The sequence below is a fragment of the Pogona vitticeps genome, chromosome 6 (assembly GCF_051106095.1).
Source record: "Pogona vitticeps strain Pit_001003342236 chromosome 6, PviZW2.1, whole genome shotgun sequence".
Classification (NCBI taxonomy): Eukaryota; Metazoa; Chordata; class Lepidosauria; order Squamata; family Agamidae; genus Pogona; species Pogona vitticeps.
In genome coordinates, this window is record NC_135788.1 from 38823503 (window position 1) to 38849298 (window position 25796).

Consider the following 25796-nt stretch of genomic DNA (forward strand, 5'->3'; position numbering starts at 1 on the left):
CAATAAGTTCCAATTAAACCATTTGGGCTTATTTCTCAGTACACATGTATAGAATTGCTCTTTATAAACACATTTTCTGCCCCCCTCTTGTTCACTTTTTTTTTAACCGTAATCCTATGCATGCTTCATCTAGAAATAAGCACCATTGCTTCCCGGTAAATTGCCCTGAATGTGTCCTTCTGTTCCTCGGCATTTATGTCTTTTCATTTCTTTTGATTTTGATCCTGTCTCTCCTTAGTGTAACTCTTACTCCTTTTTCCCCTCTCCTTCTTTCCTTCCTTGATTTTCCACCACTTTCTTTTTTTAATCTTCCTGTTTTGTTCTTCCACAGTGAATGTTCCTCCATCTCTTATTTCCACTCTTATTATGTACTGTATACACAACATCAGCCAAAAACATTTTAACAGTGAAATATCAGAACCAAGAACATAACTTTCTTTTTATTAGAGGAAGTGGAGGAAGGTCCTGAGTCACAGTCCCCATCTGGCCAATGTATTCCATTCAACCATAAGCAAAGCATCATTAACCTGAGTTGCCCTACTGTAAATCTGAAATTGTTGAAATATGTTGAAGGATTTTTTGTCATGAGCTTATTAGGTAGGTCAAAGGATTTACAGCTCCAAACTCCATCTCTGATTTGTAGAACTGCTTCCTTGTAGTCTTCATTTTATGTATTCAGGGGAATAATGTAGTCATGATTGAGATTTCTGTGGCGTTTTGAGTCACTGGTGGTCTGAGAAGACAGCATATAGAATATCACAATGTATGGACAGTGGGATTTGGAAGATACTGGTTGCCCATGGTAGTGGGGGGGGGGGAGAGGGAGGGAGGGAGAGAAATGCTGACAAAAGAAAGTCAGAAGCTCTTGACTGGAACAGGCAGGAAGAGGCTGCATGTGTAGACAAAGCTTTTGGTAGAACATTGTAATTTTATTATTATTATTCAGGGTGAGACACCAGTTTCCCCTTGACTTAAGTTCTTATGACCTCTGATAACAAGTATGCACATTCATATACCAGATTAACTAATTTGTTTTGGTAATAACATTTATAACATGCTGGAAGTTAAATCATGCTTGCTTTAAAGCAGTGGGTATAGTCTGGTACATACAGCTTAGGCAATGAGACATGTCAATTTATTTTGTGGCAACCCAATTTATTAGGCGATTGATTGGTTATTCTGTTCATTAAGTTCTCATTGATTTGGTAAATGAACACTTCATCTCTTCTCTGTTTTTCTTCTATACATCCTTCTGACTTCAGTTTTGAATGGACTTGAGTTTAATAGTGTTATACCTTGAGGACACACCCGCAGTGAAATGTGGTAGCAGGCTTTTCAGATTCACCCATTGTCATTTTACTGATTGCCAGAAATGTTGACATTATTTTCAAAGTGGATTGACATTGCAGAAGTTTAATCCTGTAAGACAAAAATGGTATGTCTGCTTCTTCCTGTGCTGTTTCTTTCTACTCTTGGATTTCCCATTTTGTCTTTCAGCTATGAGTTTGGAGATCATTTTTTCTACTGAACTGTCCTGATTTAGCTTGAACCAGTGTTACTCCACTAAATTGCCTATTCTCACATTTCTAGCTATCTTGTTTTTTTTCTGACAAAGTCTTATTTTCATCCTGTTTCTTTTGACCATGTATGTCTACATGGTCTTACACTTTTTTGGCACTCTATTCTTTACTTAGACTCTTCCTTATTTCTTTGACATGGTTTTCCTTCTGAGGTACAGAGATCTCCATTGTTCTAAGTCAGGTGATTAGATACGATGGAACAATAAACACATATAGATGCTTCCCCTGCATGCTGCTCAACAAACTCAACACAGCTGACAACGCACATTTGGAGGTCAAATATGAAGGTTTTGTTTATGTAGTCTGCTTTCTGGTCTAAATGTAGGGTATTGTAGAAGAAAAAAAAATCTTTATTTTCCTTTTAGATGCATTCTTTGTATTGTGATTCATGCAGAGTAGTACCAAATCCCGGTTGCTTGGTTTTTGGCATAATCTGAAAAGTCTACACTTCAAAATAGATTGACAAGTGAAGCAGCTAAAAAAGAGTCCTTGCTTTCATCTCTTACTTCAAGAAAAAGGTGTTAGGTTTTGTCTTCCATCTCATATGTCTTTCTGTAAAGATGTTCTTGCCTGACACATAGCATTGTGTTGTACTGTACTTTAAAAAATATTTTGGGCTGTGACATTATTTGTGTTTGTATGTAATATACTGCTGGTATTGTTGTTGTTGTTCTTGTTAAAAAACTCCAAGTACAGTCAAATTACAAAATCATTGACTGGTATTACATAACAGATACAAGTTTTAACTAAAAACCTAAATATCTGTTAAATATCGACACAGTATGTATTCTGTTCCAAATATTACCATTTTTTGTAGATCCGCAACTGCTTATAGTACTGTACTGTGTGAAGTTTCTTGATATTGTTCCCAAAGCCCAATGACTACGGGGACCACTGAAATGTGTTTCTTCCAGAGGTGAGATGTTTCTATTGCCAGGTCCCTGTACTTCGTTAGTTTTTCCAATTCTTTATTTTCAACTCTGGCATCCCCTGGAATTGTAATGTCAATGATCCAGACCTTTCTTTGTGTGTGTTATGTTCAAGGCATCTATCAGTTTAGATCCAGAAATCACACAAGATCTTGATTTCCTCATTTTCTGACACCTTCTCTACCTGATGTTCCCATGGGTTTTTGGAGGCTGACAAGTTATATATATATTGGCTGGACGTTCACAGATGAGGTGACACAGTTTATCATCATCATCATCATCATCATCATCATCATCATCATCATCATCATCATCATCATCATCATTATTATTATTATTATTATTATTATTATTATTATTATTATTATTATTATTATTATTATTATTATTATTATTATATACCTGAGACATTGACTGGTATTGCATAACAGATACATGTTTTAACCAAAACCCTAAATATCTGTTAAATATTGGTGCAGTATGTATGCTGTTCCTAATTACTACTAGTAGTAGTAGTACTTTTGCTGTGTCCTTGAAAAATAATGTTCATTGAGTTTTGCTCCTCTGTGTTCAGAATTTCAGTATTTTCACTTTTATAGCCAAAGCCATGGTTTCCTATGCTTCTTTTCTATACTGACCCCCTGTGGATTTCTTTGTCATTTTCAAGGTTGTAGAGTCCCTTTTTTCTTTATACTCTTTTATTCCCTTTCTTGCTCTTACCTTGTTGTCTACTCAGAAGTAAAATTTTGCTGGTCTCATTGGAAATAATGCCTATTGCATTCTATCAGATTTGTTTCCCAATGAATACTGATTGGACTGTAGTTTTGTATTGCTTCAGACTCTGTGTTTCCTTCCCTCTAAAGCTAAATTCTCCTGTTTTAGATTCTTCAAAAATATTTATTTCTTTTGTAACATGTTTTCAGAAATTTTATAGTTTCTTCTTTTTTTGAAAAAAAAAGTTAATCATCATCATTATGAGGTGTTATCAAGTCAATTCTGGCTTATGGTGACCCTTTTCAGGGTTTTCCGAGTACAGAATACTCAGAAATGATTTACCATTCCCTTCTGTGGGCAGCTTGGAACTGTGCAGCTTGCCTAAGGCCACACAGGCTGGCTGTTCTGGGATGCACAGTGGGAAACTGAACTCCCAGCCTTTGGCTCCACAGCCAGACGCCTAAATCATCAAGCTATCCAGCCAGCTCTGGATCAAAACACTTGATATATTTGGCTTCACCTTTTATTTATTGCATTAAGTCTAGTTAATTTAATGCAGATCAGTTGCTTTTTAGTAATTTTGAATGTACATTTACTATAGGTAATCTTGGTTGTGAAACTGAAGTGCCCATCCCTTCTAAATTTTGATTTTTGTAATGAATTTACAGCAAGAAAATAGTAGTTATTTCACATTATTTGGGCCACAGTGAAACAGTGAAATATTGTGTATTATTGATGCATGCTGTTTTTAAGGATCATTTCTGCATGTCCTACAGCATATAAAATACTCCAAGATATTATTATTAGGAATATAAGTATATAATGTATTGCAATGTGGGTATTCTTCTTTAAGGATAGATAGGTTTAATGGAGTTTAGTCACTGATGGACTGTATATTAAGAAAGAGCTCTGTGCTGCCTGATCTGGTTGGTCTATATCCTGGCAAGGAGGTACTGTATTTGAAATAAGAAGCAATTCTTCAGACCTATTCTGTTGTTTTTGTTTTTTGCCTGCTCTTTCTGTCTCCTTTGGAAATGTCATCTACATGTCCTTGAGTGTACTTCATGTACACACATTCATTTCAATTTAATTTGCACTTTGGAAGCCATTAATGGAGAGGAAAAGGATTGATTATCCAGGAATGTGACTCTAACCCAATCCAGATGGTCTGATGATGGGTTAGCCATTGACTGTCCTGGAGGCATTTTCACAAGTGAAGCTGAGAATGCCTTTTAGTCTGGAATGTATCACTTCTGCACATTATTAATGCAGGAGAGAGCTCAGTTTTTTTTAATGGAATGAACATTCTATCCAGATTAGGTTTTACATTCCAATCACAGAGGTGGAAAATGAAAAACAAAACAATTAGGGCCGTTGGTGAACATGCCCAGAGGAATAGCAGCTGCAATTCTTCACACTTGAAACACCAAGGTAAAAAGACGTTGGGAAAAAAAGGTTGGATCCACACTATCTGTAAAGAAGACCCACTGAAATGAATTGTATTGTGAGTGCTAAGATAATGCACAGATGGGAATGAGTGATAGAACAAGAAGGGATTGAGGAACAAATATGTTTCAAAAGGAGTATAAACTAGGGTGTGTGTGAAGGGGTACCAAATTCTGCTGCTCCCGACCGAAATAACTGGTGACTTCACGGTGCTAGGGGTGTTGCTCGCGAGTGTGAGTAAAAAGAAGGGGGGGTGTCTGTGAAAGTAGAGTCACCCCACATTTGCCTGCAGATTGGCCTCCCGCCCCCTCCCAATGCGCTTGGTCTGCCGTAGAGGGTGCTGGGGGCCAGCCTAAACTGAGCGGTGCTCGTCCGAATGACTGACAAGCGGCCCGGCCCGAGACTCCCCACAAAGGGAGGGCGGGAGCTGCTGATGTTTTGCCGCGGGGCTCTCCCCCCCCCCCCCCAGACAGCCGTAGGCTCTCTCCGGCTCTCGCTGCCACGGCGACTTCCCCAGCGCGAACCAACTGAGGCAGAGGAAGAGAAGAGAAGAGGGAAAGCCCAGCGGGCGGCCACAGGAACCAGGCTCGCTCTCGGGCGCGTATCCGGCTTCTCGCCCAGGCAGGGAAGCGGTAAGGGCGTGGAAGCCGCCGATGCGCCTGTTAACTGCTGCGGCCGGAGCAAAAGCCGCCGCACGGATTTCGCCGGTCACCTGGCCACGGAGGTGCGCCTTCTCGGCCACGGAGGGGAAGCAGCCCTGACGGCGGAACGGGGAGGCGGGAAAAGGGCAGGCCAGCCGGAGAAGAGGAATTGGGGGAGGGAGGGGGCTTGAAGGTCGTCTGGCCGTCTGTGGCTGGAAGGTGGGGTTTGGGGACCCTCGGCGTGGGAGAAGGCTTGCCCCTGAGTTGCGGGCGATGGAGAAGGGGAACCGGGGAGCTGGGAGGGCGGCCGGCCGAGAGCGCGCCCACGCTCGTTCCTGTCATGGCGAGGAGGAGGAGGAGGAGCGGGCGGAGGGGAGCGCGAGCAAATCTTGACACATGGGTGCCCCTGCCGCGGGAGGAAGCCGGAGCTGCGGCGAGGAAGGCATGCTCGGTTCATGTGTTGCTTTCGAAAGAAGAGGCGTGTGCGCGCGTAGGGGTGTGTGTGTGAGAGAGCGAGAGCGAGAGAGAGCTAAGGCGGGGGTGTCTTGCCTCTCAAGCGGCAGGCAAGTGAGAGAGAAGAGGAGCGGGCGGGAATAGGTGAGGGTTTCGGGGCCGCCACTGCAGTGCCAGGAGCTGCGTTGGCAGAGGGGAGGAGAGGAAGGGGCACCTTTCTGGGGGTGGCGGCAGATCCTGCCCTCGCCTTCGGTACAGGCGATTGGAATGCACACCCTGCTCCCCCCCCCCCAGAAGGCTAGAAACCACGAGCCGTGTTTCTTCCTGTCGTCGCCTTTCCTCTCCCAGCCCCACCTTATGGCAGAAAATGCAAAAAATGAAGGGTCTCCTTTCGGCTTCCAGCCGCCGCCGCGCCTTTAGCTCTTGAGGCGCCTCAGGCACACGCGCTCGACTCTCGTTGCTTACGGGTGTGTGTGTGTGTTTGTGTTTGTGTGTATGCGTGAGCTTCCGTCGCCTCCCCCCTTCCAGCTCCCTCAGTCCTCCCCTCGTCTTTGTTGTTTTGTTTCTGGGAAAGCTGCAACCCTTCCCCTCTCCGCGTGTGAGCGCATGTGTGTGTGTGTGTTTGTGTGAGACGGTACGTGTGTTGCATTTCGCTTCTCTGTTCCTTGACACCCCCTCCTTCCTGGTCTTCCGCGCATGTGATACGTAGTTTTGTATACCCCCCCCCCTTTTAAATCACCCTTTGGTTAGTCTTAATGTGTGATCAGGCAGATTGTCACGTTTCGGTCTCTGTCTCTCCCGCCTCCCCACGACCGCCTTTTCTGAGTCCAGGTGCTGAAAACCTTCGGCTGGTCCTGGCAGAGCCGGCTTCTCGGAGATCGCTCAGGCGCTTTGCAACCTTCGCCGTTTCACCGACGGCCAGAGAAGGAAGAGTTTTGCAACCGGCCTCTTCAGATCCTTTGCATAGACCGAGGACGAGAAAAAGCGGAAGAAGAAGCGCAAGCATCATCGCGGAGCTGCTGTTGCAGGAGGGGGGAGCCGGAGGAGGAGGAGGAGGAGGAGGAGGACGGGCGGCAATATTGCTGCTTCTCTGGAACCGCCGGCGAGGCTGATGGCGGAGTTTGGCAGCCGAGGAGGTGGCCCCACCAGTGGGGGGATCACGTCCTCCCCAAGTCCGGCACATGGAAAAGTAGCCTTCAAAGCAGGCGATGGAGAAGGTGGAGGAGGTGGTGGTGGTGGTGGAGGAGGTGGTAGTGGAGGTAGTAGCAGTAGTGGGGCTACAAGAACCCACTTGGACAGTGCTGGCAATGGGGTCTCCAATGGCGATTGTGCTGTATTGGGAGCAAGAGAGGACACAGAGGTGGCCCAGCCTGGGAGTCCTGGCACAGAGAGAGGATACTCTGCCCTGCACCCAGAAGGCAAATCTGGTAACCCCAGGAAAACCAGCATCATCAAGGTAGGACGAGGACATGGCACCTGAAGTTTCCTCTTGTTATTTTGGGAGGGGAGAGAGGTTTAAAAAGATTAGGCTGAGGTTGAGCTAGCTTGATTATTTAAATGAGTGGCAATATAGGTTGCCTCTGCTAACTTGTGGGGATCAAGTGAGGGCTGTACAATGGGGTGGAGGGGAGACCATACTCTGAATATGGACTTTTGTTTGTATGATTGGAAAGGGAGTGGATAGATGTATCTGTGTAATAAAAAAGGCTCTTGCCTGGTAAAGTTGGGAGTGTAGAGGAGAGAGAAATGTGCTTCTGAAATGAGAAGGAAGGTATTGCTGCTCTGTAGAGCATGGAATCAGCCCACCGTGCAGAGTTTTCAGATGATGCCACATTTTATTTGTTCTAAAGGATGCTGAATTCACCTGTGCTGAGCAGAGAGAGAGAGAGCTGACAGACACACAGTACAGGAAGCAGGAACAGAGGATAAATGATATGAATGAGAGGAAAATGTGAATGCTCCCATAAAGGTGACAACAAATCAGTCAGGAGGTTGTTCATGACAGCTTTACCCACAGTCTAACTTTCTTAATATCTAGATATTGATGTTCTTGCTTCAAGCTGAACAGGCAGGGGAAGGTGAAGCAATGCTAGTAGCTGACTCAGAGGAAATAAAATGAAAGTTTTCTGTTTATTAAGTGTTCAGTTGATTTGCTAAAAAGAGAATGAGAGGGAGAAGATTATTATTATATTTAATAGGTACAGAGGGAGGATTCATTATGTCCAAATTGCATTTACTCCATACTCATAATTTTAAGAAGTTAGTTGTATCAAAAGTTTCAATAAAACAGTAGCATTGCATCCAGCAATTCTGTAATCAGTTTAAATTTTCCTGCTGCTGAGAATTGGTTCTCTGGAATGAAATGTTTCTAGATTGAATAGTCCGTTAGCAGCAGATCTTAAGTTGAGTCACAAACTGCAGGATCTTGTTTAGAAAATCAAGGGGAGAACAAGGACATACAGTGGTAAAGCAGTTGACAATCATGCACCACCCTTCCTGTCAGGGAGAGGTGATGCCAGCTGATAAACACTCACAGCAGTGTGGATTTTTGACATAACACTGCAGTGGCAAATATCTGTTGCTTTTTGTGTGCAGGTATAATACAGTGTAGCCTGTCCAGTTTCTTTCAAGCTTGATCCAGAGTGATCAATTATGTGATTGTGCCCCCTAAAATGTTATAATTATTACTGTGTTATTGGAGTTTGTTAAATGGTTTTTAATATGTTACTTGTTTATGTAGCAATTTAAGCTTTGAAAGAGATTACCCCTTTGCTTTCCACACATGCTGTGGCTTTTTACGCAATGAATCTGTCAAACTATTAAGTGTCACCTAACATTTTAGGACAGCATTGTTTAGTAAAAACGTTATATTTGTTTGTTTTCTTATAATCTTTCCAGCTTTTGTTGCTATCATTAGTTTGACATTGTCTGAGTTCCAATGAATGCTATTTTAGGTTTGTTGGCTCATGTTTATTTTGGATTGGAGTGGCAGTACATTTACAGCCAGACTTTCTATGTGTTAGTTTGAAGCAGGTATCACCAAGTTCAATGAGATTTGCTCCAGTGCAGAGAAGGACAGTGTTACTTTTTTGAGTACAGCTCCCCCAAATCCTACTAGCATGGCCACTATTTTTGTTGCCTGTGAGATTCTGGGTGATGCAGCCCAAAAAAGTAACATTGCCCATATTTGCTGCTGTGAAACCATAATTAGAATTATAGCGAAGAATATTTAACATAGCTAGGGTTTTAGCATGCTTAAAGTTACCTCAGTATCATTTATGAAAGCTACGAGTATGATTTCAAACCTGCTATTGATTATTGATATTCATATTTATGTAACCCTGCACACATTTTGTGCATCAGCTTCTATTTTCCCTTGCAAAAAAGCCTGTAATATGCAGCTTAAAAGCTGTGTGCCATTCTTTTCAAAATATATAACTACTAACATGAGAGCTTAATCAAGTACCATATGGGTTAGTGATGCTAAAATAGGTACATCCTGTAATACTGTACAGGTTTAATAACATACATTGGCAAACGTATTATTTGAAAAAAAAACAATTATATATGTCTGCCTGTCTTCATGGTGCCTGTCATTAGGAACTCTTGAGTTCTGTATGAAAAACTGATGTTAAAATGATAAGTCCAAATATGATAAGTGCACATTTAGTGAATACTGTATTTTTAAATTATATAAAGAGAACACAGTGAATTTCTGCAGCTGTCTTTCCAATGTATGCTGTTATATTTCTGTGAACAGTACCTTTTTTTGTGCCATCCTTAGGTACTACGCTGGCCGTGTGGCCTTCCTTTTTGCCTCTTCATCTGATATTGTTACCTGTGAACTTCCCTGCTTTGGTAGTAGGCCTTATGATTCAATGGTAGGATCCCAACTTCTGCAGAAACAGTCATATTGCCCGTGTCATCTCTAGAACATGGCTTTTATCCCAGTACTCACCTTGAATGCTTGTGCAGAATTCCAAGGATTGTCATAATGTGTGGGGAGGAATTCTGGGCTATGCTTAGGAAGTGTAGTTAGGGCGATTAATTCCATCAAAAGGATGGTCTTTGTGTTACTTTGTTACATTAGATCACCTGTGTGGTTCATGTTGCCCTGCTGGGATCCTCCTGGTTACATCAAAATTTTTATGGTAGCACTTGATGAAATTGAGCTGCAGGTGGTACAGGACTGGAAACTTTTATCCCCACTTGGGTAATTCTTGTGTCTTTTTTAGTTATGCTAATTCCCAGAGTGGGATGTTCCACTGCAGTATATTTGAAGTTGCTCCTAATTGTATTTATTTATTTTCAAGTATCACATGAGTACCACATATATGGTAGTAATTTTGTACATTGTGATTTTCATGTAGAAGTTAATTTTCTTGCATATATTTTCCCTATTCAAGATTGTAAAATCTCTCATAAAACAAGACACCTGATGACTGTGTTATATGTGGTCTTGAAACATTGGTGAGTTGGGGGTAAGGAGATACCGTCCTATGCACTTTCAAGTTAGCTATCTTCTGTCCTTGCAGATTAAGAGGCTGAGGGAGAGAGGGCAATTATTCCATATGCAGCTCTTGATGATTAATAGAATCAGATCATGAACTGATAGGAAAGCGGGATTTAGCTAAAGGTTAAACAAAACAAAGTTTTGTTATTGGTATCATTTCTGGATTTCTTGCAAGGAGTGTTTTGGGATTGCAGCATACTACTTTGGTATTGCAGATTTTGGGATGCAACATCATGAACAGACCTAAAGCAAATTTGCACCACCAAGGTTTTAATTGGCTTTGAGGAGCAATAGATATGTTTTCATCCTCTGCGGCAGCTGTCCTGCATGTTTTGTTATGTGTGAAATTGGCTGATCTAACTTCCATAGAAGGTGGAAAATATGAATGTGGATTCTTTAATTACTTTGTTTTTTTTATTTCTTTAAAAGTGACATCAGTTATGTACAAAGAGGCTGTTTTGGGTGGGTATATTATTAACGTTGATGGTGCTGCTTTTTAAAAATTGGATATTTTGTCTGGCTACATGTATTTTGTTCTTTTCCACCTGTTGCTAGATTAGTTCTCTTTTCTTTCATCTCATCTTCCAAATGATTTTGGCATGTACAATGTCTAGCCAGAATATTCCATTGGATTAGAAAAATAATGCTTCTGGGTGGAGATCTTGAACAGTACTGTATTTCTAAATCTCTCTGTATGATAGAAAAGCACTAATAACATTTTCTGTGTTTATTGAACACTGTTTCTCCTTGTCTTTATCTAAACTTAGTATAATTTGCCAATTTTTCTAAAAGTGTTAGTTCATGATTGTTCCTGCACACTTCCATATTGAAGATAGTTTGGAAATCAATTCAGATGAGATGACACAGACAGTTTATCATTATGAACAAATGGATCCTCTGCCTTTTTATCCAAGGAGTTCAGGGTGTCAACATCTTTCCTCTGAGTTTGAATCAGCTAATATCTGGATGGGAAACCACTATGGGGACACCAGGGGTTTCCAGATAGGGCTAAGAGAGAACCTTGCCCCAAACCCTTGAGGAACCAATGCTGCCATTCACAGTTGACAGCATTGGACAAAACAGTCTAATGGTCTGACTCAGTTTAAGGCAGTTCCCACATTCCTTTACTGTCCTCACACAGCATCATCAGCCACAAGAACCATGTGGAAAACAGTGAGGAGTTCATGCTTGAGTTGGAACTCAAATTTGTGGCTCTCTTCTTTATAACTTCCTTATTCTTTGTTACACCATGGATTTAGACATCATAGGTGATTTGACATTTTGACATGTGATAACACATGTACATGTAATCTACACATTATGTAACTTGAATTTTAAATAAGTTGCATGTAGTTTCTGATCATTTCAAGAAATACTGCTAGAGTCCAAAACAGAAACTACTAAAAGTAAATATTTTTAAAGAAGTAGCCATATAAATCAGTTTCAGCATGTATCACAGAAACAGAAGTATTACCATACCTTTATTTATTAATTTAATATTTATTTAAAATATTTTTACTCCACCTTTTTCCTTGAAAAGATCCAAGGCGGCTTGCATAAGAATAATGGATTTTTTCCAGTGTAAATTTTCATGGATTACGATCCATGATCCATTTCCACAGACAAGCAGATTGCAATCCATCATAATCTGTGAGAGCTCATACTGGTATAAAGCTGTTAAGTTTTAAAGATTCCACAATACTTTTATTTTAGTTTCATTTTGTTTGTATTATACATGCTAAAATTAAGGAATTATAGCTGAAATTAAGTAATTGTTAGCTGTAAAATAGTGTATTGTAGGATTAATTTCTATCTCGAATATGTATGTATTAGGCTTGGATATGATGTCTGGATTCCCCAGTGGTTTAGGTCAGTGGTACCCAACCTTGGGCCTCCAGCTGTTCTTAGACTACCACTCCCAGAAGCCTTCACCATCACCTCTGCTGGCCAGGATTTCTGGGAGTTGAAGTCCAAGAACATCTGGAGGCCCAAGGTTGGGGACCACTGGTTTAGGTTGTAGAGCCAGAGGTTGGAAGTTCGATTTCCCACTGTGCCTCCTGGGAGAAGAGCTAGCCTGTATAGGGCAAGCTCCACAGTTTCAGGATGCCCCCAGAAAAAGTGGAATGGTAAACCACTTCTGAGTACTGTATTCTGCACCTGGAAAATTCTGAAAAGGGTCACAATGAGTCAGAATTGATTTGGTGGCATAGATTATTAATTTTTATTATCATGCAGAAAAATCTCATTTTTAAAAGAAAAGTACTATTCTGTTTTCTTTGTCTTCTTTTTAATAAAAGGCATAGTGGATTCATCTTGGTCAGGGGTCTCCAAACCTTTCACCCTGAGAGCCACACTGGATACTTTCAACATCTTAGAGGGTTGAAGGAACAGGAACGTGCGTGCACACATACACACGCCCGCACCCCCTGCGCCTGCACCTCTCTGCATGCACGACTGCCTGCCCACCCACCCGTGCGCACACACGCTGCCCGCCCCCTGCGTGCACAGGGTTAAGGGAACGGGCTGGATAAAACGGCAAGGCAGGCTGGATGTGGCCTGCGGGCCGTAGTTTGGAGATCCCTGATCTTGGTTAAGGATTGATTAATGGAATGCTCCGGGGCACAAAGGCAGTGATCTCCTTCCATGCTAATTTATATACAGAGGACAGAAGAAAAAAGAACCCAGGAAAAAATTATCGAAGAGTTCTTATTGCTAAGAATTATCCTCCTTATTTTTCGTCTGATGTTTAGAACTGCTGGACACTTTCATCAACAGTTTAATATGTAAAAAAAAGTACAAATCGTTTATCATGATGTATCAAACTGGCTTTGTTATAACTGTGTTGGAATGACATTAGGAGATGAATGACTCTGAGCTTTCTCAGTTTGTTTTAAGAAGAACTGTTTAGTCTGTGTAAAAAAATAAATAATGTTATAACTATGGACAGGAATTTCTCAAGTAGGTTTACAGTCTTTGTTTAGACTAGGCTTGGCCTTCTAGTAGGTCTTGCTGTTCTTACTGGAGCCCTCTGTTTATGTACCAACTACCTAAAACTAAAGAAATAGAAATGCTTCTCAAAAGTGCACATGTTCAAAGGAGCCCAGATATACAGCAAAATAAGCATTTTAGATTAAAAGTAGACAGACTCAGTGCATTTTAAGACTATAGTATTGCTTCCGTTCCTTTGTATGGAATAAAAGGAGAGAGAGGAAAGAGTTTGACTTGGCTTGAATATTTTCTGAATCTGCTTGATTTTGTTCTCATGCATTTAGGTGCAGCAGTAGTTCCTATTCTTTGTGGTGAGGATTTTGTAATCTGTCCTTTGTATGTGATTTGTGGGAAGAGGTAGGAGTTCGAAGTAGGAATTTGTTTTCAGTTCCTGCTCCAGTTCATCCTGAGAACACAGAAGTAATGTCAGGAATATGAACTTTGATCTTGCTGTATAAGGCTTTCTTACTAAATTGATTCCAAGGATACAGTAATATCTGCTGTTCTAGCTATTTCAAAACAGAAAGATGAATAGGTCTGCTCCGATGTCATTCCTACTCTCTGGATGGTCATTTGTTAGATATCAGGAGTGGCTCCACTGTTCTTACTTTGACTTTCTATACTGATGAAGGTTGTTGTTAATAACCAGAGCTTGGAAGCAACTATATGGACATAACTTTTTACTTGTGATTAATTTCTTTTTGCAGTAACAAAGATACAACTAATTGATGTTATGATAATGACTTATGAACATAACATCAATTAGTTGTCCTACTGTATGTCCTTGTTCTGTCTGCATGTGGTTGTGGCCTCACAAAACTGGGGAGAAGGAATATTGCATGGTTCCAAGTGTTGGCTGTTGCTGGCACCTTGCACTTTGTCATGAGTGCTAAAGGAAGGATGAGGTGCATAAAAGGAGAGTATTTTGTTCCACAAGTCAGTGACTTGTAGCATTAAGTCAGTGACTTGTAGCATTAACATTTTTTATAAAGTTATCTTAGTTTTTTGTGAAGTGGAAAAGTAAAGAGTTACTTTTAAAAACTGTTTTACTATAAGGGTAATTAACCATGTTTGGGTAGCGCACACATGACAGGCACAGACTGTCAAACCAACAGTTCATGCTGGTTCGTCCTCTGGATGGTGCTTTCCATCCCTATCTCCGTTGGTGCATGCCCACTCAGAGGCAGCATCCAGAGGACGCATGGCAGTGAAGCCGGAGCACTGCCTCTGGGTGGGTGCCTGCTGAAGGAGGTGAATCTGGGAAGCACCGAACACCTCTTCATCCAAGGGACAAACCAGCACAAAACAACAAACTGTCAGTTTGTGCCTCTCTCTACTTTGGAACCAAAACTGTAACTAATTGTTTTTTAAAAGAAATATCTCAAATTCTCCTAGTAACTTGGGTTAATTATCATAGCTGACCTAGTAACAGAGTGGTGCTCAGGAACAAATTTCACAATTTTACTTCTAAAACAGGTGTATTTTATATAATACATTATGTAAATCATAGAATGTATAACTTAATTCCGTGTGTTCTAGTGCACAAAACATTACCACACTCAAGCAATCCCTCCCATCTCTTTAATTTGAAATAAATTGCATAATCGCTTAGGTACCGCCGTACATCAACTTGCATATAGGCATGAATGAATGCAGCTATGTGTCCCTAAGCCTTTTTAGGATTAGGGATTTGCTGTATTAAAAATCTTCTCTGCTTTGAATGTTGTGGCAGATTATGGCTATGTTATGTCCAGCTTCAATTTAGCCAAATAGCTCCTTGGAAGTAATCAAAGCCATTCCCTTCAGCTTCTAATGTAAAAACCTTCTTGACCTTTTTCATCTGTATTCTCAAATATGCTTACGTGGAGGTAAATCCCCCTGATTAAAACTGAACTTACTTCTTAGTAAAACATATCTCAATCTAAAATAATTGTTTTAACCTGTAAGGAAATGTATGTATTAATGTATTTGTTCTATTGCAAGAGGACATCATTTTGTTGTTGTTTTGCACAAATGTTTACTACCTTCCTTTCAAAAGTCTCATAACTAAGCAGAAATTAGTACTAATAGATCTATCTGTCTATCAGGGATTTTTCCCCTTAAATCCTTGAGGTAGCTTTGTGTAATCAAATGAGACTTCAGCACTAATAACTCTATAACTATTTGGCTACATATGTGTTGCTATGGAAATACGTCTACAGTAATTGTTTATACAATGTCATGTTCATGGTATATGTAGAATTTCCAGGTCAAAGGTGATCAAAGCTCCTGCAAATTGTAGGGAATTGGCACATCCAGTAAAAACCAAAAGATACAAAGAGAAACAGTCTCAGGATGTCTGAAATAGGTAACAATATGTGGTGTCTTTATTGTGTGGTAAAAAGCTTAATGTGTTTCGGCAGGGCCTTCATCAGAAGCAAAATCTTTATATTTCTCCGGTCTGTATCAGCTCCGAAGCTAATCAGACACCACATATTGTTACCTATTCCAGATATCCTGAGTCTGTTTCTCTTTGTATCTTTTGATCAAAGCTTCTGTACCTTTGAAAGTGGTGGCCGTACTGTCTGAGAATGATGACATCAGTAATCCAGCACATTTGGAGAGTGTGAAATTGGGGGAGGTTCTCAGATTCACTCAGAAGGCAGGATTACATAAATGAAAGAGTTAGGTGATCCCTTTATTGAACCACTAAAAATCATAGAGATAGCAAGCTTTTGTGGATAAATTCCACTTCCTCAGGCTGTGCAGCACCCTTTTATGTATATGATTTTTTGTGTGTCACAATTTAACCTCAAAAGCTTGCAATTTGTATGACTTTTTAGCAGTTCAATAAAGGTATCACTTAACTGTTGCACTTAAACACTCAGAGCTTCATTTCCACACCAGGCTGTGCAAGTCCAATAGATACTTGAAAACTGAGTGGTCTGCAAAGCCATTAAATGAGGAGCATGAGGAGCAGTAATGTTGAAAACACAATCTGAAATGAGCACCTAGGCCTCTGTCCCACTTTTATTGAAGATTAACCTGCAGTAAAATAATCTGCCGACTGGCTTAGTTGCCACTAACTGCCATCACCTCACAGAAGATAGTTTTCCAGTAGCTTCACTAAAAGGCTTAGCTAAGGAAGCAGAACTTGGGATTTTAGAATTTTCTGAACTGAATCACATGAGCCATACATTAGACAAGTGCTTCCCAACCTTAGGTCCCCAGATGTTCTTGGATGTCATGAGTTCTGCCAAAGAAGATCTGGAATCTTAGGGGTTAATTACAGCTGAGGAGAATGCTGGGCAATCAGAATTGCAGGCACCAGATTCTCCTCCCCCAGTAGCCAGGGTAAGGGAGAAGCTTCAGCAAGGACTCATGACACGAAGATCCGAAGCCCGCATGAATGCTCCCCATAGGAGCATCAGGTCGAGCAACCCTGAGTATTAGCAGGATGAGGTGTTTAGGTGGCTGCTGTTGCAGACCTTTATATAGATTTGCCTATGAAAATGTCATAATGACCTTATCCAATAAGGATATTGGCCCAGATGAATGTGGTGAAACTATTTTTGTCTGAAAAGTTGGAAGGGACATTAGGGTCTTGTTAACTAGGTTAGAATAAAGGCCAATTTCTGTTATGTACTGTTTGCATTGTTTACATTTTGATAGTACTTTTTCTTCACTATGCTCAAGGCTCTTTCCATGACTCCTCTCTTCCTCTTCTTTTTCCACCAACAACAAATCTGTGAGCTGCATCAGGCAAAAAAGGGAGGAAGGGCAACAATATCCCTGAAATGCCTTTATGACTGAGATTCTTTCAGATGTCTTTAATTATAGGCTTCAGTTATCCGGAAGTAGGTTATTATTTATCATGCAAGGCAAGAGTTGCTTAGTGCTGTGCTGGAAGGAATAGAGGCTGTTTATACACAAAACTGCCATCTTGTAGGCTTTCTCAAGGCCTATTGAGATGCTGGGCTTCTTGAGCAAAAGAAGCTTCATGAGATTATAGGATGTTCATGTTCAGTCAATGGCAGGACAGAGCAGATGTGATTTCTCATTGTGTGAGTTTTGAGTGTAATGGTGGCCATGTTTTCCAAGTATGAATCTTCTAGTCGTATTACTCTGTAATGAAATATTCATTTGCTAGATGAAGAAGAAAGTGAGAGAAATGTGAATTCTACAGTAGTGGTTTGCCACATTTAGTTTCTCACCCTTCCTCTAAAGCAGAGGTCCCCAACCCCCGGTCTGTGGCCCCATGCCGGTCCATGGCCTGAGCTGGACTGGGCCTCAAAGACCTCCTGCCCCCTCGCACGCACTCAACCCCGCACAGCCTGTTTGCACCTGTGTGCGTGCTTCAGCATGCCCATGCGAGTGCCGCGCAGCTGTTTGCACATGTGCATGAACGTGAGTGCACCCGCACAAGCGCCCCGCTGCCGTTTGCACTTGCACATGCGCATGCAGCCACACAAGCACCGCACCGCCGTTTGTGCACGTGCTTGCAAGAGAGAGAGAGCAGGCGCTTATTCATGCATGCACATGAGCGCAGGGGGTGCCCCGCCTTCCCCAGCGGGGTGAAAAAGGTTGGAGACCCCTGCTCTAAAGCACTACTTCCCAAACTTGGATCCACAGATGTTCTTGGACTACAGCTCCCAAATATCCTGGCTAGCGCAGCTAGTTGTGAAGGCTACTGGGAGTTTTAGTCCAAGAGCATCTGGGGCTTCCATTTTTCCTTCTGAACAGTTGTCTGAACAATAGTGATGTGGTTGCACGCTAGTAAGCCCATGTATTCTTAGTTTCAGTCCAGCATTTTATCCACTGTATTACACATCTCTGGAATTTAATATTTTGTACAAATGTTTGTACAAAATCAAGATATTTATATGATTAACAAGATTTACAACAATTACAGTACAGTGCCATGAATCTGTATGAGGAATTTCTCCCAGTCTCTGTGATCCTTGAGAGATTACTCCCAAAATTATTTTTAAATAATCATGTGACTAATTCCATTCCTTAACTAGTAGCAGGTAGGTGTATTAGCTTTTTGTTGGCTGCATAATGAGTCCACTTAATCCACCTGACTGTTTATGGAAAAAAAGTCATGTTTACTGTTTTTTCATTTTTTTAAAAAAGATGATTATCTAATTTATTGAAAATTAAAATGTATCTGGATTTGCAATTGATTATGTAAAACCCTTTGATAGTAACAGAACTGTGTGTACGTATTTAATATTTATTTATGATTTTATTGCATTTTTGAATTGTAGATCCATTAAGGGAAAAGAAAAAACGAAGTGAACAAAAGTTAAGAAAAAGAGTGAAATAGTGGAAAATACACAAAGTATAATACTAGGCTAGGTGTGTACAACATTATAAGCTGATTTATATGTCTAAAATATTTTTTAGTGTTGGCATTAGTGGGAGAGATGTTTGTTTAGCTAAAGCAGATCTTTTGATCACTGAGATGACGGATGGAGTGTTTTTATCTTTTCACCCTTGAAGGATAAGTCTTGGCAACAGGATGAGCTTGTAAAATCCAGCTACATTGACCAGTGGTGCAGTTGCAGGCTTTAGGAACATATGTCAAAAGCACATCATTCTACAAATATAAAGAGTTTTTTAAAATACAAACTTAGATTTTGAGTCTAGAAAGATTTTAGATACTGAAGCTAGGAAAAATTCTGCTGGTTAATTTGCACTGGACAGGCCAATTCTTGTCCCCCTCCATTTTTGTTCCATTAACTTAGTGCTTACTAAAATCATATATAAACTGTAGTGGTTTGTTTCAATTTCTGTGAGCATCTTCCCCTCTCCTCTAGCAGAGATGTGAGGAAAAGTCTCGAAGTTTTTACATCTGGGTTTGGTTATTCACATCTTATTGTGTCATCCATACATGATAAGCTGCAGTTACTTATAATTACATGTTATTTAAACAAGCAATGACAATGAAGAAATTGAAATACTTAGAGATTTTGTGTACCTTTGTTCAATCATCAATCCTAACAAAGACTGCAGCCAAGAAATTAGAAGACTGAGACTAGGAAGGGCAGCAATGAAGGAATTAGAAAAGATCATCAAATGTGTCATGGAAAACAAGAATAAGATCATCCACACTCTTGTATTTCTAATCACCATGTATGGGTGTGAAAGCGGGACAGTTAAGGAAGTTGGCAGGAAAAAAAATGATTTGTTTGAAATGTGGTGCTGGAGAAGAGCTTTGCGGATACCCTGGACTGCCAGAAAGACAAACAAGTGTGTCCTAGATCAAATCAAGAATATCTCTGGAAGCAAAAAAACAAGGAAACTGAGTCTGTCCTACTTTTGGCACGTCATGAGAAGGCAGAATTCTCTGGAAAAAGCAATGCTGAGAAAGGTGGAAGGCAGCAAGAAAAGAGAATGACAAAATATGAGATGGGCTGACTCCCTAAAGGAACCCACAGGCTTGAGTTTACAAGAACTGAGCAGGGCTGTTGAAGACAGGACATTTCGGAGATTCCTCATTCGTACGTTTTGCCACAAGTCAGAGGCGACTTGACAGCACGTAACATTGAAAGAAGCCAACTAAATGGGGGCAGAAAGAAGGGAGGAGCATGGGAGCTGAGGTTTTGTCCTGTGCTCATTCTCATTGTTACAAACCACACTTTATCTTGATATTAGGAGTGGCAAACAATAAAAGTTATAAGAGAATGACAAACAGTAAATGCATATGTAGAAATAATGCATAAGAATGTCTGAAGTACAGTGGGGTCTCGACTTACGAACTTAATCCGTATTGGAAGGCAGTTCTCAGGTCGAAAAGTTCTTAAGTCGAATCTGCATTTCCCATAGGAATGCATTGAAAACCATTTAATCCGTATCTGCTCTTTTTGTCCATAGAAACTAATGGGAAGCTGCTATTCCGCCTTCGACCACTAGAGGGGGATATTTTTTCTCTTTTCCTTTTAACCTAAGATGACTTAGCTTTAAAAAAAGGGAAAAAAAAGAGTTCGCAACTCGAATCTAAGTTTGTAAGCCGAGTCCATATATTCCTATGAGAGCGGTTCGTAAGTCGAAATGTTCGTATGTCGAGCCGTTTGTAAGTCGAGACCCCACTGTATGTACATTCATGTTACTTCAATTCACTTATAGACGTAAAGAGCTGAGATGTACCTACAAATGAGTGGATTTACATATTCAGTTCATATTACCAAAATATGCATCTCTTTGAGTAATAGAGTGACCATACATACAGTGGCAAATGGAAAGGGGTTAATTGCAGACATATTGGTACTACAGTACATCTGTATATAATGCGTGAAACCCAAAGCAGCTGATTTTCTCCCCAGAAATACCTCTTTTACAATAGAGGGGTTGTGATGTAACATTTTGTAGTCACTTCTTTCGCCTCAGGAAGTAGTAGAAAAAGAGATGATGTTGCTACTTGCCTGAAGAATGTGTGTTATTGTATGCCTTGTTAAGAGTTGTCCAGCAGTAAATAGATTTCTTTCATACGATGCATGAATATTCTGGACAGCTGGGGGGAAAACAAGGATTTTGCATGCATAGATTCACAGTGATAAGTGAAATTGCAAATTTCATGTTTTTCCTTGGTAGAAGTTCAGACTTAAATACAAGAAAATGTAATAAGTATAGTGGGTGTGCCACAAGCCTGCCTAAAGAGGTTCATCATTTTTTACTGTTTCTATGGGTTCTGATGAAAAGCACCTCCTTTTCATATGCAAGTACACATTTCCATGTAAGGAAATAGATCAGGAGAACTAGTTTTTTGACAAATGTGTTCAGGGAACTCTTTCAGGTTGTGATTTTACCTCTACCTATTTTATTTATTTATTTATTTATTTATTTATTTATTTATTTATTTATTTATTTATTTATTTATTTATTTATTTATTTAATATCCCGCCTATCTGGTCGGTTAAGACCACTCTATGCTGCAGTCCTAACTAATTAAGGAGTTAAGCCAATTGAAAATGGTTTGATATGGTTCTGGGAAAAAAATTGATATGGCTTTAGAAAAAATGTGATTTGAGTTCTGTTTCAGTATAAATGATAAGAATGTTGTCTGGGTAGTTTTTGAGGAGACTTGAGACTTAGTGATAGTATAGTTCAAACCTCAAAACTGTATAGCACATGTCCCCCAGCAATATTGTCAGAGGCTGGGGAAAAACAAGGAAATGATTTTATGTGTGATTGGCATTAGTGTTAAAACATAAAAATGCATCTACTTGACTTCATTACAAATATGAAGAAATGTTTTTAATGTTTTTCTCACTATGGGGTGAACACTCCCTTGGGATACTCAGAAGAGGGTGCAAAGTGATCTAGGGATGAGTATAATAATTTTTATCCAGGTGAATTTTTCTCTCTCCCATTAGCCAAGAACTGCATGTGTTTAATGTGTTCTGGCAAAAGAATTTATTTAGATTTATACCTCGCCCATTTAGTGAGCATGCCACTATTCTGAGTGGCTTACAAAATATTATAAAACTTACAGCTAAAAATATTAAAACCACATAAACCATATAAAACATATTAAAAGAAAACAAACAGAACCCTAAACCCCCCCCCCCCATCACCAGTCTGGGAGATAGGATGGCAGAGAGTGAGTCAACATAATTTTACAAAAGTGTGGTGCTTGGAAAGTCCTGGGTAAAAAGCCAAGTTTTAATTTGCTTGCAGAAGCTCAAGAGGTTGGGGGCCAGTCGCACCTCCAGAGGAAGAGTCTGTGAGTGGCCACTACTGAAAAGGCCCAGTTTCTGGTTGATGCCTTCCTGGTTGCTGTGGCCACCCACAACATTAAAGACTGGGAGGTGCGGATGGAACGGGAAGATGACCAGAGGGAGAGGCGCTGTAACAGGTAGCAGTGTCCTAAACTGTAAAGCAGTGGTCCCCAACCTTGGGCCTCCAGATGTTCTTGGACTACAACTCCCAGAAGTCTACACCACCACCTCTTCTAGCCAGGATTTCTGGGAGTTGAAGTCCAAGAACATCTGGAGGCCCAAGGTTGAGGACCACTGCTGTAAAGGACTTTATAAGTTAGCATCAATACCTTGAATTTGGCCTGGAAGTAAACTGGCAGCCAGTGGAAGTGAGTCAGGACAGGTGAAATATGGCCAACTTTAGATGTATCAGTGATCAATCTGGTCACTGCATTTTGCAATTGCTGCAGCTTCCAACCCCCCTTCAAGGGCAGCCCCACATAGAGAGCATTGCAATAGTCAATCCTCGAGATTATCAATGCATGAACCCATGTTATTAGAGATCTCCTGTTGAGAAGGGGACAGAATGACAGTTCTTTTTACTTAAGAAGCACATGGTATGCAAACAATTTGCACGCATAGTTTTCATGCTCACCTGTGAAAGAGATAGCTAGTGCTGGAACAGGAGGAACAAAAGATAATGTTTAGAAAGGGGCACCTCATTCAAAAAAATTGAGACCCCTAACCTTAAATGGTCACATGTTTTAAGCTGCAGTTGCATTCTCATTTTTTGCACTTGATTTTTGGTATAACTATTCTCTCCCATCTTTATATTTTTTAAAAAAATGACAGCTAAATAGCTAAAAATGGACATCTTTGAGAATCTAATACTTGTGCCAGTTTCTATTGTGTGCATGACTCCTAGTTGGACTGTGGCTTACTATTCAGTGGTGCCCCACAAGATGATGTTAATTCGTTCAGCGAAAATCGCTGTCTTGTGAAAACATCGTCTTGCGAAATGCGGTTCCCCATTGGAATGCATCGAAATCCGTTTAATGTGTTCCAATGGGGAAAAATCGTCGTTTTGCAAAAATCACCCATAGAGAAACCGTTTTGTGAAGCGCTGATCAGCTGTGAAAATCACTGTCTTGCGAAAATCGGTCCCAAAAACACCCGTTTTGCGAGTCGCAGACTCAGCTGTCAAAATCGTCATCTTGCGAAAATTGGTCCAGAAAAAAAAAGTCTTGCGAAGCACAGTCCGAAACATTGTCCAGCAAAAATTGCCCGTAGGAAACACCATTTTCGAAGTGCTATAGCGATCGCAAAAACTCGTCTAGCGAATTAACCATTTTGCGAGGTAATTGTCTAGCGGGGCACAACTGCAATTGTTCATCTTGATTTTTATTTTCACTCCTCTGCTTACAGTTGGTTCAGGGATGAGTTTTATGGAGAGCCGGCTTCCCTTTTTCTTTACCAGAGCCCATACTTTTCAAGTGACTTTCCCTATGAGTGAAAGATCATAGTAATTGTTCAGATTTCTTCTTCCCTTCAAACATTGTTCCACAATCCTTCAAATAGCTTAACATGGCATGCCGACTTATATACGTTCAGAAACAAGCAGTTATGTACACTGTGGAGCACGAGCATAGGTCCCACCAATGTCATTCACAAAATCATTTACTGTATTAGCTCATCTTCTAATGCTGTATGTGCCCCCCTCCGCCAGCCATGCCCCTCTACATTCTACATATGACAGATAAGACATTCTCTGTACAAGAGAAAAAATAGGCAGAACTCTTGACACAAAAGCCTGTGTCCAAACATTTCAACCTTCCAGGATACTCTGCCACTGATTTTAAAGTGGGTATTTTAGAAAAAGGAATTACATAGATTTTTACAGGAAGATAGCTGAGGTGAAGTATATCCACAAATTCCAGAGGCTTAAATAGAGATTCAGCTTTTTTGGATTTTGTGTGTGTGCGTGCGTGTATGTGCATGCACATACATACACATTTTAATTAGGTGTTTTTTTCTCTGTTATCTTGAGTGACCAGAAGATTGATCTTTTTGGCAAAAAAATATGGCTGCATCACCACCAGATCTTTAGCTCTTAGAAGACAACAATCGAACCATAGTATAGCAATCAATATATGACTTAATATTCATGACTGATCTACTACCAGGATGCTCATGTAATCAATACATAGGGATTTCATCATCTGCACTTATAATGCTATTGTCACTTTGAAGTTCAATATATATGTAACTTACTTCGTCTGGTCCCCAGCCCCACAATCATGTATATAGTAGATATAAAGCATGTGGACTAAGTAGTGTACACCATGTGTGAGGAAGTGGATTATAATCCACAAAAGCACATACTGAAATAAATCTGTTAGTTTTAAAGGCATCACACTGTTTTGATATATTTGGTTAGTCAGTGAATAAAGCACAGAAAGAAAACAACTAGAAGACAAGAAAGACATTATTATCAACCAAGTAGGTTACAGATTCTGTGCTGTGATCCTAGGAGCAGAATGTGTGAAATCTGGTCTGATTCTGTCTTTTCATGTGCCAATGATAATGAACAATTTCAGACCATACACAGAGCTCCCTGTAACATTTATGTTTGTCTGGATCACCTGTGAGTTTATTCATTGGGTACATAGTTGCAGGTGGTGGTTATCCTATCATCTATGTAATAATTGCTGTCCACTTGCTGGAAGACTATATGGTTATAATTTGAGATTTTTATTTCTTTCTCCAGCTTCAACTTTTCACTTAATCTATTTTCAAGTTATCTTGCAGCCCATTTTGGCTTGTTATTCCTGCATTAGAATCAGTAGTATTGGCATTTATATTTTTTCATCTTCTCCATTTTTTTGTCTTTTCCATGTTCCTATGTTTGTTTTCCAATATTAATCTCTCATGCCTCTCATGCAGTTTTGTTATCTTTCTGCCAGTCTGCTGCATTTGGATGCTTGACTCAGCAGAACCAAATATACTCTTACCTGATCTTAAAATCTAACCGTACTCTGCAAGGATCATCCAAACTTTACTGCACTTTTTAATCTGTGGCTACTATTTGTGATGATGCTTATTTGAAAGAGGATGACAGAAGCTGATCAGTTTATCAATATAAGGAATAAAATCTTAATAATAATGATTTCAGAGCTACAGAGCTGGAAGGGATCCTCTGGATAATTGAGTCCAGCCCCTGTCAGGGCGGCACAGTTGGTGGGAAATCATACTCCTCTTCTCTGGCTCCACAGCCAGCTATCTAAACCACTAGGCAATCCAGCAGTTCTTGTATCAAGTAGTAGATGTGTTTCTTTTTTGGAACTGCTGAGCCAGATGAAGATTCTCCTTTTTCCTCAGAGAGGCAGCAGTGCCTGCTGGTGAGCAAGCAAACATACTTTATCAGCCATGTAATTGAGTGGGTGGATTCCAGGTGATTGGCAGAGGTACCAGATTGAAACTAGGGTGACTGGCACTGAATGCTAGAAGTACTTCACAGTTTCAAAAATAAGATTCTAGATCTGCTTTGCCAAATATAGTTTATGCTGATTTTTTTTCATTCAGATTTTTAAGCTAAATTTTATGTGAAATGTATGATACTTTAACATGTCAGTTTTCAGTTTGTTGAAAATTGAAGCTGGCAGCCCCCATTGTCACCAGCCCCCAGCTTCTGCTTGGCAGCTCCGGGGAGGAGAGGGTCTCTATGTGCAGATTGAATTTCATCCAACAGCAAGCAGACGGCTGTGGCACTATTTTTTAGAACAGCAATACAGTACTGCATTTCTGGTAGTTTATGCTGTTCAGCAGTTACAGGAATATTTGTTCAGCATGTT

The 25796-nt window shown here is 40.4% G+C and overlaps 1 protein-coding gene across 2 annotated transcripts in view; it reads left to right on the forward strand.

Moving 5' to 3' along the window:
• The window catches only part of PLCL2 (phospholipase C like 2), a 124598-nt gene that overhangs the window by 31684 nt on the left and 67118 nt on the right, over positions 1-25796 (forward strand). The window contains exon 1 of one of the 2 annotated variants that reach the window (XM_020780058.3): positions 6740-7219. The exons of the other annotated variant lie outside the window; for it this stretch is intronic. Coding sequence (XP_020635717.3) covers positions 6875-7219 — 345 coding nt within the window. The 5' untranslated portion in view covers positions 6740-6874. Of the gene's footprint in view, positions 1-6739; positions 7220-25796 lie in introns of those variants that run through there. 2 annotated transcript variants of the gene reach the window in all.